This window comes from Dryobates pubescens, chromosome 17, assembly GCF_014839835.1.
Source record: "Dryobates pubescens isolate bDryPub1 chromosome 17, bDryPub1.pri, whole genome shotgun sequence".
Classification (NCBI taxonomy): Eukaryota; Metazoa; Chordata; class Aves; order Piciformes; family Picidae; genus Dryobates; species Dryobates pubescens.
Window position 1 is genome coordinate 10,720,370 of NC_071628.1, and position 18,115 is coordinate 10,738,484.

An 18,115-nucleotide genomic window follows, 5' to 3' on the forward strand; every position below is an offset into this window, starting at 1 on the left:
CCCACCACTTCAGTGTTACCTGCAAGAGGCCACACTAACACCCAGAAGAAGAGGAGCCAGGTCTGTGTCTGTCACTTTATGACCCATCCACTCATCAGGAGGAACTTTTCTGCTCACAAACCATTCACTGCTCACCTCAGACTGTGGTGGATTTGCCTGAACAAATGTGTGGTGTGTTTTAGTGGTAGTTGGAGAACTCTCTGCTCCACAGGTTCACTCTTTCCCACGTACCTTAACAGCAGCTCTTTACTTGCACCTACCCCAACAGAGCATGAAAAAAGTGGTTTCTCCAACTCTCATATGCCACAGACCCAAACTTTATTTGAACTCGTGACATTACTATCCTAAAACTGTGGTTTTCAGGTAGCAACAGTAATATGTTACTACAAAAAGTCCATTATCAAGCTCTGCTTCAAGCCTGGTGTGTGTTAACGCTCCAAACAGTAAATCAGCCTCTTAACAGCTGTCAAAAGTGTTCTTACATGTTCCCAAGGCATCACAGATAGAGCATACAAAAGGGTTTCTTCTATGTAAGTAGATTTACTACCACTATTTTATTTGCATATTGGGCAGAAGCTGGATTTAAAAATGCTATTTTATTTGAACCAAGGTCCTGAGCTCTAGGCAGAATCTGTCACTGCTCAGCATCAGCCTCTGAAGGCATTCTGTAGGCATCAACATGGAGAATTTTGGCATACCATAAACCTGCATAAAGCTGCAATCCTCATGCCAGGATCTAGATGGATCTTTAGGCAACCTGAGACCCTTCTTTGAGGGGAAAGACCAGAATATTTCACAGAATAGAACCAAAAGGTTGCTGCAATAGACTAGAAAAATGTGAGCTTGGGTGCTTTTCAGCAGTGTGGAGTGTTCTGCACTAGAGCCTTCCAGATGTCCCCAGGACTAAGGACCCCTACTTCTCCAGTGTAAAATAGGAATAAAAACCCAAACCAACCAAAAGTAACTGGGGGCATATATAGCTACTTATGAGAACACAGGGAGGGTTTCAAGCCAGCCAGCAGCAAGAACTTCATACCACTATAGAGACCATAATACCCTGAATTCCTCAACCTAGATCAAACTCTCCTTGTGTAGCCACAGTGGAGCTACTAGCATGGACACTCCACATTTTAACTTCCTGAACCAGGACCTGGCCACTTGTGGCTATGTATTTCTACCCCTGCTTTGCATTTCTCCCCTTGTTTCATGATAGGCTCCACTGCTACGCCGTGCTAGATCAAACATACCCAGCAGCTGATGGAAATCTGTGCTTGCTTTTGTTTCTGAGGGGAGTTCAGGACCATCTGAGTTCTGATTGCTGTCAGCTGAAGTGTCAGCAGTGAGAACAGCGAGTCTGTAGCAGTTCCTGGACAGACAGATTGGAGCACAGACGTCTAGGCATGGAGCAGCAAGCACAGCCTGGGAGCTGCCTCTCATCCAAGTCAAGTGCATGGTTCTGTTTACCTATTAAACAACATTTATCCCCTTCAGACAAGCAAAGGGAACAAGAAATACTGGAAATGAGGTAATTTAAAAGACACATCCCCAGTTTATACCACAACTGCCTCTCAGTCAGGTCACAGTTGTCACCACTTTGGCAAAAGAAACTGGACTGAATGGCTGTGCTCAGAGTGCCACCTGCTATCTGCAAGAAAGATGCTGAAATACTCGAGAGAGAACTTTAAGGAAGACTCCCATCTCCCAAAATAACCCAAGGAATTCAACCTTTCTGTCCACAAATGTAAAGCCCACAAGGCAAGATTGGAGCTGTGACTCTTAGGAAGCAGAATTCTGAGGGGGTGACCTGATCCCAATGTGTGGGAAGAACTCCAGCATCCCCCAAGTGCCAGATGCAACAGCTGGAGGTTAAACCCAACACCTGAACCAGACAGAACCCTAAACTGCAGGCATCTGAAAGTTACTATGAGAAACTGGTGGAGTCACCCACACTTAACCTCTGCACTAAGAGGGAAAGTTCCTTGTTTTAAATGAGCATGGAAACCCAAAGATAAGGCACCAGCAAGACTTAGGAAACAACCAGAAAAAAACAGTTGAAGGGAATGACAAGCAGTGAAAAAATGGCCTTCAAACCAACATTCAGAGCACATCATTCCACGAATGTAAAACATTCTGGCAATTACAGATTGGGTTTTTTTCCCCCTTCAGTTTCTCTGTGAAGGAAAACTACACCTAGAATGCAGACAGCCCGCTGTCAGGGGAAAAGCTGCTGCTGCCAGCACGGGAGCCCTGTCATTGCTTCTCAGGTGTGGCAAAGCACAGCCAGCATTATTCATGTTTGGCATCTTAGAGGCAAAGCTAAAGCTCTCTTCACGGTCTACATTAGAATGGGGGAAGAAGTTACAGCAGGTGGATGCTTGAACTTTGCCCTCACAGTGATGTCAATTAGTAGCAAGATTTTACGGGCTCCCACTCTTGCTGGCCCAGCACCGCCCCCCCCCCCCACCAGGGCTCAGAACCAGGTAGCTGGAGGAGAGCACTGGGCACAAGACATTTTTGTATGTTCTGACACAGGCAAGTGCAGTTCTCCTTCCCATAAAGATGAGTTTGAAGCCCGAGTCTCATGCTTTAATCTCTCTCCTCTGCTGTTCTTTCGGCTTTGCCCATAAACGCACCTCTTGGTGTTCACACAAATATCTGCTCCCTTTGAGCCCTGCCGACTGATTTCCTCTGGCAGCCAGTTCCACTCTAATTACACCATTCAGAAAGGATTTCCACCTACCTTTTTTTTTTTTTCAAAACTCCCACTTCCCAAGGATCTGTGAATGTCCTTTTGGGCTTGTTCTGTGAGACATCACCAAGTTATCCTGCCCTACTCGTTCCTCTTAATGGACTGCAAATGATCTTCATGAAGTTTTAACATGTCCAAGCTACCCTTTCACAGCTGATCATACAAAAACCAGCCCAGTGCTATGGTTAATGAGTGTGTTTAGAAACACTTGAATGCTCTGGGGGAAAAAAAAAACCACCAGGCTGTTCTGGAAGGAAACTACATTGCTTCCCCTGCCTTTTTATTACTTCTTTTCTTAAGAAACTGGTAAAATTAGTTTTATGATGTCTTCTGCTAAAGAACACCTCAGCCCTCTGATAGAATTTTGAAACAAATCCTGGCTTCACAGCAGCAGATGTGATTCAGTTTAACAAGCCAATAAATATTTTAAGTGACTGGAGAGCTGGGACTTTTATAATAAGATCCAGGTTTTAAAGCTAAGGAGGGAGTCAACAGGTCCTAGGAAAGGAGAACACAATACCTTAGGGGTTTCTGCCTCCTGCTAGACAACGTGGGGGCAAGCTACTTTTGTGCAAGCTTTCCATTCGATCAATCCTTTAGAAGTTCTCCTCATGTCCTATGACATTACCCTGAAACGTGAAGGTGTCTGTTTAAAAAGCTCAGTGAATAAAAGCGATCACTAGCAGAAAGAAAAATACACAAGTTCAGCTGGATGCAAATTACAACTCTAACCTCACAACATCCTCTTACACTTTATGGCTCGATATGGCCAAGCTGCTTCCTTCAGTCATTCAAATCCGCCAGCAAGCAGCTCCTCAACACTTCACAACCAAAGTCGCTGCCTAAAAATGAAAACAAGAAGAGAAAGTGGAACCAGTCTCGGCAGGCTCTTATTAGAGCAGCAGCTCAAACCGCAGCCCACTGCTGCCCTGTGCCTCTGACAGTGAAGCTCCCCGAGCCCAGCAGCCCAAACCTCGGCGGGACGGCGGCGCCTGGAGCCCTGCCGTGGCGTTCACCCCGTGGGCAGGCGCCGGCAGCCTCCCGGGAAGGGCCGGACGAAGCCGCGGGGCCCGTGCTCAGGCTGCCGAAGGGAAGGCAAGGCACCGGGGCAGCAGACGGCCACGGCCCCTCCGGCTGCAGCAGCGGCCGCGGCAAACCCACTGTGCCGCTTCCTCCCCGGGGAGCGCAGGGCAGCCCTACTCCCGCCCCGCGGCGGGCAGCAGAACCCAGCCGGCTCGGGGCCGCCGCTCCCTCCCGGCCCCGCACTTAGCCGCCGGCCGCTCAGCGGAGCTCCCCGGCCAGCAGAGCCGGCGCGGCTCGGCCCGGCAGCGAGTGCTGCTACAGCCGCTCCGCCAACGCGGGGGCTCACCTCCCGAGCACGGCGGGCCCCTCCGCGCCTCAGCCTGGGTCTCGGTGGGCACGCAGCTCTCACGCCCCTTCCCTTCCCCTGGCTGGTCGCCTCTCGCCTCACCTCAGGGCGCGGCGGCGGGCGCTCGGCTGTGCTCGGCGCGGCGCCAGGGAGCGAGGCGGCCGCTGCCTCCTCCTCCGCGCAGCCACCCTCGGCCCCGGCGCCCGAGGCGCAGCCTCCCGCCCTTGGCGGCGGCTCTTCCCGGCCCGGGGAAGAGGCGGGTGGGCCCTCTGCCCGCACCCACGTTGGTCGGAGCCCTCCGTTCCTCGCCCGCCGCGGGGCGCCGCTCCCCGCGCCAGGCCCCGGCTTCCCTCCTTCCCGGCCTGCCCCGGCGCCCGCCGGCCCCAGGCCCCCCTCCCCCGGCTGGGCCGCGCCTGCGCGGCGGCCCCTCTCCCCATCCGGGTCCCTCCGTGCGGTGTAGCAGGTCGGTAGGCGGGAAATGGCGACTGGCTGCTGAGCGGCTGCGGAGCGCGGAGCCCTGGCGGCGGTGTAAACACAGCGGCGCCCGCCCGGCCCGGCTCGGCCTGGCCCGGCCGCCGGGGACCCGAACACCAGGGGCCCGCCTCCCCAGAACCCTGCGCCCGCAGGTAAGTGACGCGGCGGCTCCGCCAGCGCGGGGTCCCAGCCCGGGATCAGGTGGGAAAGGAAGGGGTGGCCGCTCCGGAGTGACCGGCGGGAGCCTCCCCTCAGGGCCTGCCCCGCCGTGGGCCCTTTGCGCCCCGCGTTCCCGCCCGCCCGCCGAGGCTCCGCGCCCCGCTGCGTACCGAGACACCCCGTCCCCTCCCCTGGCCGGCCGCGGAGGCCAGCCAGCCCCGGCCACGCCGGAGCGGGGACGCAACCCTCCTGAGCCAGCCCCCTGCCCCCGGCGGAGCGGGCGGCGCGGCTGTCACCCCCGCGCCGGCACCCCCCGCTTGCCCCTCTAGGCCGAGGCCTGCGGGGAGGCTCCGCCGCCGCCCGCCCCGTCCCGGGCGGCGGTGGGCACCGTGGGGGGAGCACGTCCCGGGCCGGCTCAGGGGGCGTAGCTGTGCGGGCGGCATCCTGGCCCCTGCCGCACACGGGCGGGCCATGCCCGGCGCGGTTCCCGCGGGGCGGGCGCGCAGTGGGCGCCTGTTGCTGGCTGCTCCTGTTGCCGGGGCAGTAGCACCAGACCTGCTTGTCACTGGCTCCGGGCAAGGGGGCACGGTGGGCAGCTGCCGCCCCGCTGCCTCCCCGGAGGATGCTGGAGGGTGCCCGGGCGGGGATCCCTGGCGGCGAAGGGCTGGTGCGGACGGTGGCAGCGGCTGGGCAGAGGGAGACGACACCAACTTTGCTGTCACCTGGGAGGGCAGGAGCGGGGGACAGGGGGCCGGGATGCGCCGTGCAGGACCACTGCCATCCCACCCCGCCACTGGCATCCCCTGTCAGTGCAGGGGACGCGGCGTGAGCAGCGGCGTGTTGCATCCCACGTTGGTTATCTGCTGCTTCTGTGCTCTAACGGGTGCTGCTCAAGCCTGTTGCTCAGTTTCATGGTGCTCGGGAGCACATGAGGGGACAGGTCCTGCTATTTCTTTGTGACTCTTTTGGTGAGCTCCAGCCTAAATCCTCCTGGGATATTTCCCTCTGCGGTGATGACTGTAGCACTTGTTCTGATCCCAAGCCTATTGTTTCTGGTAGGAGGATTTTTTTCATAGTCTTCCAGTTGCTTATTGTGTGCTTTTACAAGTTATTTGAAGGTTGTAATTAGGGACTTGGCCTTTCTTGATCAGTTTCCACTGTTACAATCCAGTAGTCCATGAAGAGGATCTCTAAGTACAGCTATTACTCTGTTGCCTTGGGCAAGTGGCAACCTCTTTTGCCATTTCCCCATCAGTAAAATGGGGATAATAATACCTCAGAGACTTGTTACAAGAAGTAGTTAATGTTTGTAGAGGGCTTAAAAGACCTAAATGTTATTAATTAAGCCCCATGACACATTAAGGTAAGAGTTAGTGAACCAGGTTTACACATGGATGAACTGAGGCAGGAAGAGATTATGATTGAGCTAGAGTAACGTATTGGATCTGTGACAATAGCAGCAAACAAGTTGTAACTGCTTCATGCTGTAGGCACAAGCGAACAGTTCTGTACAACAGAGATGATTCCAAGATTATTTGCCCCTCCCTTACCTCCCCCCTTCCACCTCTTCCAATTTCAAGCTTTTCTACTTCAGGGGGTTTTGCTTGTGTGATTTCCAGTTGACTGGATAGCTCCAAGGACACTTGTGGCTTGCCCACTTCGAAGTGTTGCAGCAGTTTTCATAACAAGATGTATGTTCTAGAATGCAAGCCAAATCCAGACTTAAATTCCATAAAACACTCTCCACTTTTCCCCTGAAAACATTGTGTGGAACTTAGTTAGGACTTGATCCCATTCCAGTCAGTGGAGTATGCACTGAAGCTGCCATTCCTGTTTCATCTGAGAGAGTCCTTTCATGAAAGAGAAGAATTCTCTTGTCAAGCAGAGATTTAGAGGTGCAGTTAGCTGCTTTTCCTGAAGATGTAAACATTCCCCACGTGCTGGAGGTGTACATCTTTTCATCATTCAAAGGTAGTTTTTCACCTTGGTGTCCACCAAGTTGGTGACTTGGTTTCCACCACGGTGACTGCCCACCCAGGTGACACTGTTGCAGGCTGAGCACCATGAAGCAGTTCAGAAACAAGGAGCCTGCTGGATTCAAAAGGAAACTTGCTCTTCATCTCACAAAAATTTTTCCATACTGTGTTGGCTTTTGTTTCCTTTGATCACTTGTGATGCTGCTGAGGTTGATACCACCAAAAGCAGTGTCTGCAGGGGACTTGGAGAATTACATTTTGTTTTCTGAACAGCTTTCTGTGCAAAGATTTCCTTGCTGTGGAAGAAACTTCCACAGGTGTAAGTGGAGTACTAACTTGGAGTACTGGCATATTTTTGTGAGACCCAATATTGAACATCAAACTCAACTATTTTGGCAAGAGCTTGCCAGAGAGGCTGGACCAGGGGGTTGGGCAAGGTGACCTACTGAGTTCCCTTCCAGCCTTTCTGTGAGCCTGTAAGAGCAGGGTGTGTCACACAAGGCTGGAATTTGGCAGAAATATGAAATTAGTATGCATTTCTAGGTGTATGTGTGCTGAAACTGTTAGAGCAGGTCCAGGAGAGGGCCATCGAGATGATCTGAGGGCTGGAGCATCTCTCCTGGCAGGGCAGGCTGAGAGAGTTGGGGATGTTCAGCCTGGAGAAGAGAAGGCTCCAGGGAGACCTTAGGGCAGGCTCACAGTATTTGAATGAGCCTGCAGAACAGATGGAGATGGACTTGTTACAAAAGCATGGAGTGACAGGATGAGGGGTGATAGCTTCAAACTGGAAGATGATGGGTTTAGATAAGACATTAGGGAGAAATGCTTCTCCATGAGGGTGGTGAAGCACTGGAACGGGTTGGCCAAAGAAGTTGTGGAGGCTCCAAGCCTGGCAGTGTTCAAGGCCAGGTTGGATGAGGCCTTGAGCAACCTGCTCCAGTGGAAGGTGTCCCTGCCCATGGCATGGGAACTAGATAATCTTTTAGGTCCCTTCCAACCCAAACCATTCTGTGAAGGTGTAACTGGAAGTTCCAGAACATCTTCATGATCATTTCAGACTCGCAGCTGAAGCCAGTGTCGTTGTGTAACTCTCCAATTGCCTTCTCCCGTTTAGGGCTTTGCAGCATTTCCCTGTTCACACCCTGGACAATTTCTTCCCCATCCTTGTGTTTTAAGCCTGGTCTCCCTCAGGCAGCCAGTTCTTTTGTGTTATAGACTTTGATAGTGTCAGCACAGGACTATTCAGATCATCCCAGGTGCAAAGGCTGTTGTGATGTCTCCCCACACTCCCCCTTGTCTGCATCCTCACTCTGTACCTCCTCAGGAGCACTGCTCGCAGACAAGTGCCTTTCTGATTCATTGCTGCAGGTAGATCAGATGTGATGGTTCAGAAAGCAAAGGACTAAGCCTGAATGGAATTCTTCTCTTTGATGAAGCTTAACCTACTGAAGTGTGACCACTAAGTTGTAAATGGAATATTGTTTTTCACCTATTACAGAATAGTAGGGGCTGGAATGGACCTCTGAAGATTGAGACCAACCCCTGCTACCAGAGCAGGTTAACCTAGAGCAGGTGACACCAGGAACATGTCTGGGTGGGCCTTGAAAGTCTCTACAGAAGGAGACTCTACCATTTCTCTGGGCAGCCAGCTCCAGTGCTCTGCTACCCTCAAAGTAAAGAAGCTCCTTCTCAGGGAGGTGGTGGAGTCACCATTCCTGGAGGTGTTCAGAAAAGGATTGGACATGGCACTTGAAGCCATGGTTTGGTTAGTTGTGAGGTATTAGGTTGGACTGGATGATCTCTGAGGTCTTTTGCAACCTTGTTGATTCTATGATTCTATGTTTAGATGGACCTTCCTGTGTTCAAGTTTATGCCCATTAGCTCTGGTCCTGTCACTGCAGACCACTGAGAGAAGAGTTTGGCCCCACCTTCCTGACACCCACCCCTCACTGTGTATGAGGAGTTCATATGTTGTTTATACAGCCAGTGAAGTGTCCACGTAATCTAAATACGATTCAAAAAGGCATAGCTGATGAGTGAAATCCAGAATGGGTTCCAGTTTTTTTAGGGGGCAGGTGTTGAATCACGTCCCAGTAAGGGACCAGCAAGCTTTATCCAGGCTTGTCTCAGGTGTCAGGGCCTGGTGAGTGCTTTAAACACCACTTTAAGTGCAGAACTGGTGGCAGTGAGCATAGCTCTTCTGACTGCATGGAGAACCTGGTGCACACCAGACACTTGAGAGCCAGCAGAACATGTTTACCAGTGGAGCTGCCTGGATGGCCATTAGTTAGGATTTGAGCACAACAAACATTCTACATTCACAAGCAAAGGCATTTTCAACAGCACTTGAAAAATGAAGTGTGGAATCATCCCCAACTGAAGCAATCAGGTTCAGAGGTTGGGCAGTAGCTTCCCAGTTGGGAGCATCAGCTTTTTCTCAATCAATTACTTCCAAATCAGATCAGTTTCAGCAAGTGCCTTGATTAAGGTTCTCTTAACTATGGAAAACAAGAAGTTCTCTCACCATGCCTCATGATCCAAGGAAAACACTCCTCAGGGCAGTCTGGTATGAGGAAACAAGTTGCAGGTCAGCCAGAAGTGCATATTCCCCTTTGCCAGCTCAGGTGTGTGATATGACAGAGGTCCCTGGTTGCCTCAGTTTCCCAGGCCAAGGGATCATTCTTTATAGCAGCACCAAGACCTGTGGACAAGCCAAGGGGAAGGAAATGAGTGGGTGCTGGTGGAGAGGATTAACTCAGCAACCACATTGCTGTATTGTGGCATTAAAAACCCCGCTCTCTGGGCGGGGGGGGGGGGAAGTTTTGTGAGTCCATCCCCATCAATCAGACTTCTCTGCATCTGGTTAAACATAACCCCAAAGCCAAGATTTAGGAAGCCAGATATCTGCTGCATTAGATCTGATGAGGATCCTCTGCCCACTAAGTGATGGAGCTGCACAGAAAAGAGTTGATGGAAGCTGAAGTTATCCTTAAGAGTCCTAACCCCTGTCTGAACACAGCATTGCTGTTTGCTGGGGGGAGGAAGCTAGATAGAGGGCATAAAGCACTTTCAGTTTTGAACTTCTGGTATTTGTTGCAGCACTGTAACTTTTAAGTACAGCATCAAGAAAAGAAGTTTAACTAAGAGGAGCTGTTAGCTCCACAGCAGCTGGAAAATAATACTTCAGGTAGCACAATGCTTAAAGCTGTATCCTGCTATTCATTGCTGATGTACCAAGTGTAAGTAGGAGGAAGAAAGAAAAAATCTAAAACAATTGGATTTGAATTTACCTATAAATAAATGACTTTATTTCATCCATGTATAAACAAACACACACGCTGGCAACCCAGCAGGAGCATCATTACTAGCAGAGCCGGGCTAGGGAGGTGATCCTGGAGGGCATGTTAGCATCCTTGAAGCCTCATCTGGAGGAAAAAGAGCCTGTCCTTATTTGGGCTATGCTTAGGAATAGCTAATTTAAGTGAGTAAATTAAGAGGAACTTGGATCAAATCAGAGCAGTTGTTCCAAGCAGTGCTTTAGCTGCACTAGCTCAATCTGAACCTGAACTCAGTTTACTTCAGGCCATTCTCAAACATGATTGCTTTGGTTCACCCTGTATTTTAGGAGGTGCTAATTAGAGGAAGGCAGGTAATTCAATCTAGGGATTAAACTATACCACAAGGACTTCACTGGCACAGCAGCACCAGCCTGGTTAGTGGTAAAATCCCCACACAAAGGGCTTCCTTTTGCCAGCACCAGTTATGTTTGCACTTTACTGGGAGGTTTGTTGCCCTGGCTGTCTTTGTCTGGGGAAAAGCAGCATTTCCCCCTTGCTTTCACATTTCTAACTGGTAGAGCTTCTGCTTTAGACACAGTCTAACACAGCTAGCCTCTAGAGACCTTCAGGGGTGCTTGGTATCTTCTGCTTCCTGTACAGGGGCTGGAGGTGCTGGGGCAGAGTCTCATACAGGTATACTCATGTCTTACCTATAGTGAGATTTTGCTTCATTCATGCAGTTTCCATCTCCCAAGTGGGCTTTTTGAGGTATTTCTTGTTTCAGGAAGGAGAAAGCTGAAGCAGCAGGTGCTGGAGTCCCCTGTATCCTGGCTTTATTTCCAGTACCTACCCTTTTTATATGTGATAATACCACCCCAGTTGCTTCTCTTAACTCCTTTTACCAGGAACTTCCCTCATCTTCCTGTCCTGGGGGAGCTCATTTGGGTGCAGCAGGTCTCCTTTTATATCAATCACATCATGCCTTTGGGCTGGTGGGTGAAGCCTGCTCATGTGCTTCAGAACCATCACCTGGGAGGAGAGAAAGCCTGTAGTTTAGGGCTGAGCTCATTTTCCATTTAAAAGGTGGCTGAAACGTGCCACAGCCTTGAGTCAGACTGAGAAACACTGAAGAGGAACCTCGGAGCTGAAAAAGAAAACAAGAGGCTAAGGCAAAGTGGACAATGGGCAACGTTTTTGTTTCTGAGCTTAAGAGGAGGAAAAAGAAGCAGGGTAAGAACTGAAGTGTTAAGGTGGGGAGGTTTTGGGTTTGTTGTTTTTTGGAGGGTGGGGGAAGGAGTATGTGAGAAATAAAGGAGGGAACCTGTAGACAGCAGAAATATCCCCAAGAACATGGAAAGCACTTAAGGGCTTTGTGCAGACTGGATTTAAATATATTTGATTGAATCACCTCGCTGGGTGTATTGACACCTTCAACTCTTGTCAGGACCAAGTGGTTGTAATTAAATCCATGTAAACAGGCTGGGGAAAAGCTGGTTTGTTTTGCTCATCAAGGCAGAACTGATGGATGTTTGTTAGAGCAGCAAAGAAAGATGGGGAACTCTTTGCTGGTTTTCATTTCTGTTCTTCAAAAGTTTCTTCCAAACCTGTGGGTTGTTTTTTTTTAACACTTCAGTGAAGCTAAAGTGATATTCTTCAAGAGCTGTAATTAGTGCATTTAGGGTTCCTTGGGTTTGTGTGGCTCAGGGACTGGCAGCTGAGAGAGAGCAAAGTCTTTTTCAGAGAGCTCCATTGGCAAAACTGTATAGATGCAGTTTGAGGTGGAGAGGTGTCAGCCTTAATTACTGTGCTTAATTACCCTGTTGAGCTTACTTGAAGATAATTCCCTGTTGATGGAAGAGAGGATAATTCTTATTTGAAGATAATTCTCTCTTTTTTGGTTTGTTTGTTTGGCTTATTCTATAGCTGGAAAAGGTTTGATCCTGTTCAGTCTCTGAGATGAATGGTTAATACCAAAATGCCCTGAGTCAATTAACACAACAGGGCTCTAAAGCAGAAAACAGTTGATGATTAAAGATAAACATTTGTCATCAGGGGCTTTTGCATTCAGGGCTGAAAAGGTATTTCAAGAAGATTGGTCTTTGCTGTTTCTCCTCTGGTTTTTGTCTGTTCCCTCTTGGTTGAGGCGTGCTGCAGGGTGAGAGGACTTTGTCTAGCTGTTCCTGTGCTGTCTGCAGGGAATTCTAGAGGTGCTGTGTCTGCATTTGCAGAAAGGTGGTGTTTTGTCAGGATCACTGGGGTGAAGGGTTGGGGGGTTTTGTGGTTTCATTTCATTTCTGAACTCAACTATAAACCCACTGATAAAGCCTCTGCTGTCAGAGCTGCTCCCTCAGAGTGCTGTCAGTTTTCATCTGTACTGTCAAATAGTCTGGAGCAGACCTGTAGAGCGAGCCTGAGGCTGCTGAGGACTTCATGTCCACCTTGTTTGCCGTTCTGGAGGTTTGCCCCGGGTCTGACCAGTTTCCTGTAGTGGCTCCCAGTTTGGTTTGGATCAGTTGGTGTGCTGTGTATCTACCAGTTCAGTCTGAGTCGGTTAGTGTGCTCTGAGGCTGTTGTCAGGCACACTGGATGATGAGAAGGTGTGTTGCAAAACCTCACACTAAAACTCTGCTGCAGGTTTATGTTAAGCAACCCCTCGCCTTAGGAGAGGGCAGAGGGTGCTTGTGCCACTCTTGAAGTTGGTGTTAAGCTGCTTGTGAAAGAAGGGAGCAGCTCAGGGCGGCTGAAAGGAGGGACAAATGTGATGTGAAAAGGTTGTAAATGAGGGTTAAGAGCCTTTAGTCAACCATCAGAGCAAAGCAAATGGTATAAAAAATGTGTGCAGTTTTCTGAGTGTCTGAATGAGCTTTCCCACCTGGTACTTGAGCTCCGTAGCTCAGCTCTGCTCTTTTCCCTCTGCCTGGCTGGACTCTCCTCAGCTGCTTCTGCTGAATGCACTTGCCTTGCATAGACGGCTGTTCAAACCAGTCTGGGAGGGCTTTGCTTATCCTCTGTCCTTGGAGAGTGTTTAAAAACCCAAGTTCTGCTTTGTAACATGTACGATACTCAGAGGATGAGGAGAGGAGGAATTTGTTTTCCCCCACTTTAATGTGCAGGGCTTTAAATATTCCTGTTCAGGAGTTTTGATCCACTGTAGTGCTCAAGAAGAGAAGTTGTTAACCATTTGCATGGGTGGTGTGCTTAGCATTTTTCTTCAGACTCTATTTCTCAGTTGGCTTATTGTCATATTGTGTCATAAACAAGAATTCTGCTTAGGGAGATCAGCAGGAGCAGAAGCTAAAGCAGCCTGATCAGCTTGATGTTGTTTCTTGAGTGGCAGAACTGGGAGTTGGATAAGATGACCTTCAAAAGGGTCCCTTCCAACCCGATGCATTCTATGATTCTAGCAAGTCTGGCTGCTCACAGACTGGTGTTCCCTGGTGGCCTCCAGCCCTCTTGTCTCTCCTCTAGTGCCTCCAGACTGCCCACAGTATTTCAAGTGCCCCCACTTCCAGTCAGAGTTCCTCCTCTTTGCTCTCTCTCCTGGTGCCCAGAGTGCCTGTGCTGGGCTTGGGGGCTGAGCCAGGAGTGGAGCACATGGCAGCTCGCTCGCTGCTGGGCTCTGCTGAGGAGCTCAGCTCTTTTGGTTGGTTGTTTCCAGAGGTTGGCTAGGAAAGGAGGCAAGGTGGAGTGTGTCCATGTGGGGTAAGGACTGGGCTGTGACTGTCTGAGATGATTTGGAATGCTAAAAGGGTCTGTCACCTGCACAGCCTTTGACTCTCAGAAAACTTGTAGGAATCACTTTGAAATTTCTCTCCCTCTGGGAAACTGGGTTGGTGTTGGAGTCTTGTATTCAGTCCTGAGCTCCCCAGCTCAGGAGAGGGAACTACTGGAGAATGTCCAGTGGAGGCTATGGACCTGCTGAGTGGCCTGGAGCATCTCAAGAAGGACATTGCCCTTCTCTGGACACATTCAAGTGTCTCAATGAGGCTGGGGAGAGGCCTCAAGCACAGACCCTACAAGGAGAGGCTGAGGGAGCTGGGGTTGTTTAGCCTGGAGAAGAGGAGGCTCAGAGGAAACCTTATTGCTCTCTACAACTACCTGAAGGGTGGTCATGTCCAGGAGGGGATCTTCTCCCAGGCAACCAGCACCAGAACAAGAAGACACAGTCTCAAGCTGTGCCAGGGGAAGTTTAGGCTCCAGGTGAGGAGAAAGTTCTTCCCAGAGAGAGCTGTTAGTCATTGGAATGTGCTGCCCAGGGAGGTGGTGGAGTCCCCATCCCTGGAGGTGTTCAAGAGGGGATTGGATGTGGCACTTGGTGCCATGGTCTAGTCATGAGGTGTTGGGTGACAGGTTGGACTTGATGATCTTTGAGGTCTCTTCCAACCTTGGTGATTCTGTGATCTCTGTGAGGAGGAAAGTCTGAGAGACCAACAGACAGTTATGGGCACTGCAATTGTAGGAGCCTTATTTTCTCTAGAAACAAGGCTGTAAGAGAACTCAACAGTAATAGAAGCAGCTCACAATGTTTATGCTGAAGAATCCAGCCCATCAAGGAGGACCATAAGAAATTAAGCCCATCACATAAAAGACTGTTGCTTTAAAAGCTTGGGACTGGATGGTCTCTCTTAAGATAGCCTGACAGAAATTAAAGGGAAAACTTTAAACCTGAATGGTTTCAGTGATCACATCAACATAAAACCCCAGCCTCACAGTTGGTGCTGGAGAAGCTTAGGCTGTGCTTTCACAGCAGCTTTGAGCACTCTCTGGGCTGCTGTAGTCCCACTTGGCCAGTCCACAAGATTGACCAAGCCATGAGCAAGCCATGTGGCACAGGTTGCATGCTCCTAGCTTAGCCTTCTTCCTCCAAATGAGGCTGCCCTCCTCTGTCCTGCCTGGAGGGACCAGCCCTCTCCAGTGTAGTGCTCCAAGCTGTTCCTGGGCACATCCAGGAGACTGTGGTGATGCTGCTGATGCCACCCATGATGCCGGTGAGCACCCTGGCAGCTGAGCAGTTGTGGGGAGTGGGTGTCAAAATGAAGATGCCAGTCTCTTTTCAAAGGTGCCCAATGGCAGGGCAGGGAACAGTGGGTGTAATCTGGAACACAGGAAGTTCCACCTCAATATGAAGAGAAATTTCTTTGCTTTGAGGCTGCTGGAGTCCTGGAGCAGGCTGCCCAGAGAGGTTCTGGGGTCTCCTCCTTTGGAGGTTTTCGAGACCCATCTGGATGTGTTCCTGTGTGACCTTCTCTAGGCGAACCTGCCTTGGCAGGGAGCTTCCACTCAATCTCCAGAGGTCCCTTCCAACCCCTAACAGTCTGTGATTCTCTGGAGTTCTCCATGGATGATGATGGCATGGAGCTTTAGCCCTGTGCCCTGGGCTTTCTGCTTTGCTCCTGTTTCTGTCCTTTGTCCTGCCAGGAGTTGTAAGTTTTGATTCCACCCCTTTTTCCTGTGATTCTGTGGTGAGACATTTCCATTCACTAAGCAGGCCTAAAAATATGGCTGAATGGTGGCTTGGAGAGTGCCAGAGCTGCCTCAGAGCATGGCAGCAGTTCCAGGGTTAGGCTGTCAGGGAGCTGCAAGCTCTGCCATGCAGCTGAGAGCGCTCCTGTACCACGCAGCATCACTAACCAGTGGTAGTAGCTCTGTGCTCCTGCCTCTTTCTCAGCCATAAACATTCTGAAGTGAGGCACTAGACAAACACCATCTTCCCCTGTTGGTTTACAGAGCTGTGTCTGCTGCTTTACAGCCATCAAGTTATCATTTCATTGCATCTCACCCATTTTGAAGTGGCAGGGATACGTCAGACCAAAGTGTGAGAGACATCAGTGACATTCAGGAGCAGAAACTTTGCAGTGTGTGTGCAGAGCAGCTTTGGCTTGCAGGGCTTTTTATAGCTGTGAGTAACTTGTGCTTATTGTGCTTTTATTATTGGAGTACTTACTTACACATTTTCATTGAGTGACCAATGAGGTTTGCTTCTTTTTGTGGAGTTTTCACCCACAATAAAATGAAGTCTGTAAAATAACCTCCTTGTGGTGGCATCAGACAGGGTCCCTGCCACTCAGTTCAGTTCTTGACACTGAATGAGATTCAAGTTCATAATGTCTCAGTGTGGTGGTTTTAAGGTTACATGTGAAAATACACCCCTCACAGATCAGCAAAGATGTTGAAACTTCAGTGCCTCTCTCAGTTTTACCTTGGGTACCTGCATGAATTAGCAAACGAATCTCAGAGGCTACAAGAATGAAGTTTGCTGTGTAGGAAATAGGGCAGGGAGGGCAGGTTTACGTCAGCATGGGACAGAAATTGTTCAGTTTAAAGTCTGTATGGGCAGTGGCTGATGGAAGTCTGGACCTTGGTGGTGTTTTCCCTGCTTTTAACCGCAGAGCTGGCTGATTGTTTGTAAATCAGGAAAGCTGGCTGTGAGAGGAGCCTAAGAGCAGCTGCTGGCAAGGCAGAGAGCACAAGGTAAACTACTTTTCGAGGTTTGGAAGCTCTCTGGTGCACCAAGGTATGATGTTTTCCAGGGCATATTATTGTTTAAAGAGGTTTTTATCCTACAATAAAAATAGTCTGCTATTTTTAAGGCCAAAGGAGCAGCCAAACCCCTTATCTGGCCTTTTAAAAGATAACAACCTGACAAAGTCCTGGGGAGTAGGTGACTGTGGTTCTGATCCAGCAAGGAGATTAAGGTGAAGCAGAGCAAGATTAGGTTTTCTGGGGAAGTTAAGCAAAATGCAGCTCTCTCCTCTCTGGAGACCTTGCAAAAACGATTCAGCCTCTCACAAACAAACCCAGGAGTCACTCCATGGCTTCCACAGTCCAGCACAGGCTTACTTGGGTTTATTCAGCTTGAATTTTGTTCTTTTTCTCTTTCGGGTGGCTTTTGAAAGTTAAAAAGATAACTAATATGGAGGAGGAGAAGAACAATTGAAGAGAGTAACTCATGAGGATTTTTTTCTTTGTGGTCAGACAATATCCTGGAAGGTCCTTTCAGGAAGTGTTTAGCAACCTGTCTCTACCCCGGGTCGGAACAAGAGGGAGAGGACTTCCAAAAATAGGCTCCCTGTGTGCCTGGCAGCGTGGATTAAATATCCAGAGAGCCTAATATGTCTAAAGACAGCTGGTCTGTCCCAGAACCTCCCCAGGAACAGTACTGGTTCTGCTGGGATTTGTTATCCACTCATCTAAAACCTCCAGCACTGCAAACTTGCGTTTCAAAACATCTCAGCTCTCGGTGAGCTCCACAGAATCTGAAGATGACTAATGTGAAATTCTCGTCTTGGCAGCACCAGAGGTTGTAAATAGCATCTTCCTCTGGCAGCTGATTTTGGGGTTCAGCTCTCAGATTAACTCTCCCACGATTACCACTTCTCTCTCTGCTCAGCAGTCTGACCCAGACTGAAAAGGCTGAATTAATTACAAGCCTGTACCCTCAGTCACAGGAAAGAAAAATATCTTGGCCAGGAGGGAATAAACTTTCGGTTCCAAATGCATGTGGTAGAATCAAAACAAAGCCTCCTGAGCAAAGCAGTGGCAAAACAATGGTGCTGAGAAATGAGATTGCTAGAGCAGGAAAATGAAGTCCCAGAAAAGCTGATTTCTGTGACTAGAATAGAATTAACCAGGTTGGAAAAGACCTCTGAGATCATCAGGTCCAACCTATCACCCAGCACCATCTAACCAACTAAACCATGGCACCAAGTGCCTCATCCAGGCTCTTCCTAAACACCTCCAGGGATGGTGACTCCACCACCTGCCTGGGCAGCCCATTCCAATGGCCAGTTATAAAAAGCTTCCTTCATTCTTTGGCTAAATCTTGGTAAGAAAATGTTTGTTTTTTGGGTTTTTTTTAGGGGAGATGCTTAAGCTTTGGCAGTGCCAGAACCATATGAGCCCACAGCAGAGTGTCTGGGGGAGCATGGTTGAAATGCAGAGGGCCCAAGCACAGAGGTTCAAGCATGATTTTACTTCAGATGGAGATTATTTAGCAACCTTAAAGACAGGGGGAGGGGAAAGAAAAGGTTCTTTCAGTGAAATGAAGACAATCCAGAAGTGCCATTTGCATTGCATCTTTGATAGTTAGATTTCATAGCATCATAGAATG

General features: G+C 49.6%; 2 protein-coding genes across 3 annotated transcripts in view; one reads left to right on the forward strand and one right to left on the reverse strand.

The window, feature by feature from the left end:
* Positions 1–1,217: 1,217 nt before the first annotated feature.
* Positions 1,218–4,573, reverse strand: LOC128898022 (POLG alternative reading frame-like). 2 transcript variants are annotated; one of them, XR_008462664.1, is made up of 3 exons: positions 4,221–4,555; positions 3,270–3,591; positions 1,218–1,464 (listed from the first exon to the last, which is right to left on the reverse strand). XR_008462664.1 is itself a non-coding variant. In XM_054169032.1 (2 exons), the coding sequence occupies exons 1-2, from the start codon at positions 4,553–4,555 to the stop codon at positions 3,573–3,575; spliced, it is 354 nt and encodes a 117-aa protein (XP_054025007.1). In that variant the 5' UTR covers positions 4,556–4,573; the 3' UTR covers positions 2,460–3,572. The 2 variants fall into 2 exon arrangements, 1 of the variants encoding a protein (XP_054025007.1); XM_054169032.1 differs by lacking the exon at positions 1,218–1,464 and having other exon boundaries at positions 2,460–3,591; positions 4,221–4,573.
* The window catches only part of CTDSPL2 (CTD small phosphatase like 2), a 44,790-nt gene continuing 31,248 nt past the window's right edge, over positions 4,574–18,115 (forward strand). Inside the window, exon 1 of the mRNA XM_054169031.1 lies at positions 4,574–4,744. The gene's annotated coding sequence lies outside the window, so the exon portion shown is untranslated. The remainder of the gene's footprint in view (positions 4,745–18,115) is intronic.

Bases quoted from the DNA above. Each gene is read 5' to 3' on its own strand.
- LOC128898022 (XM_054169032.1), bottom strand. From the start codon at position 4,555: ATGGGGAGAGGGGCCGCCGCGCAGGCGCGGCCCAGCCGGGGGAGGGGG.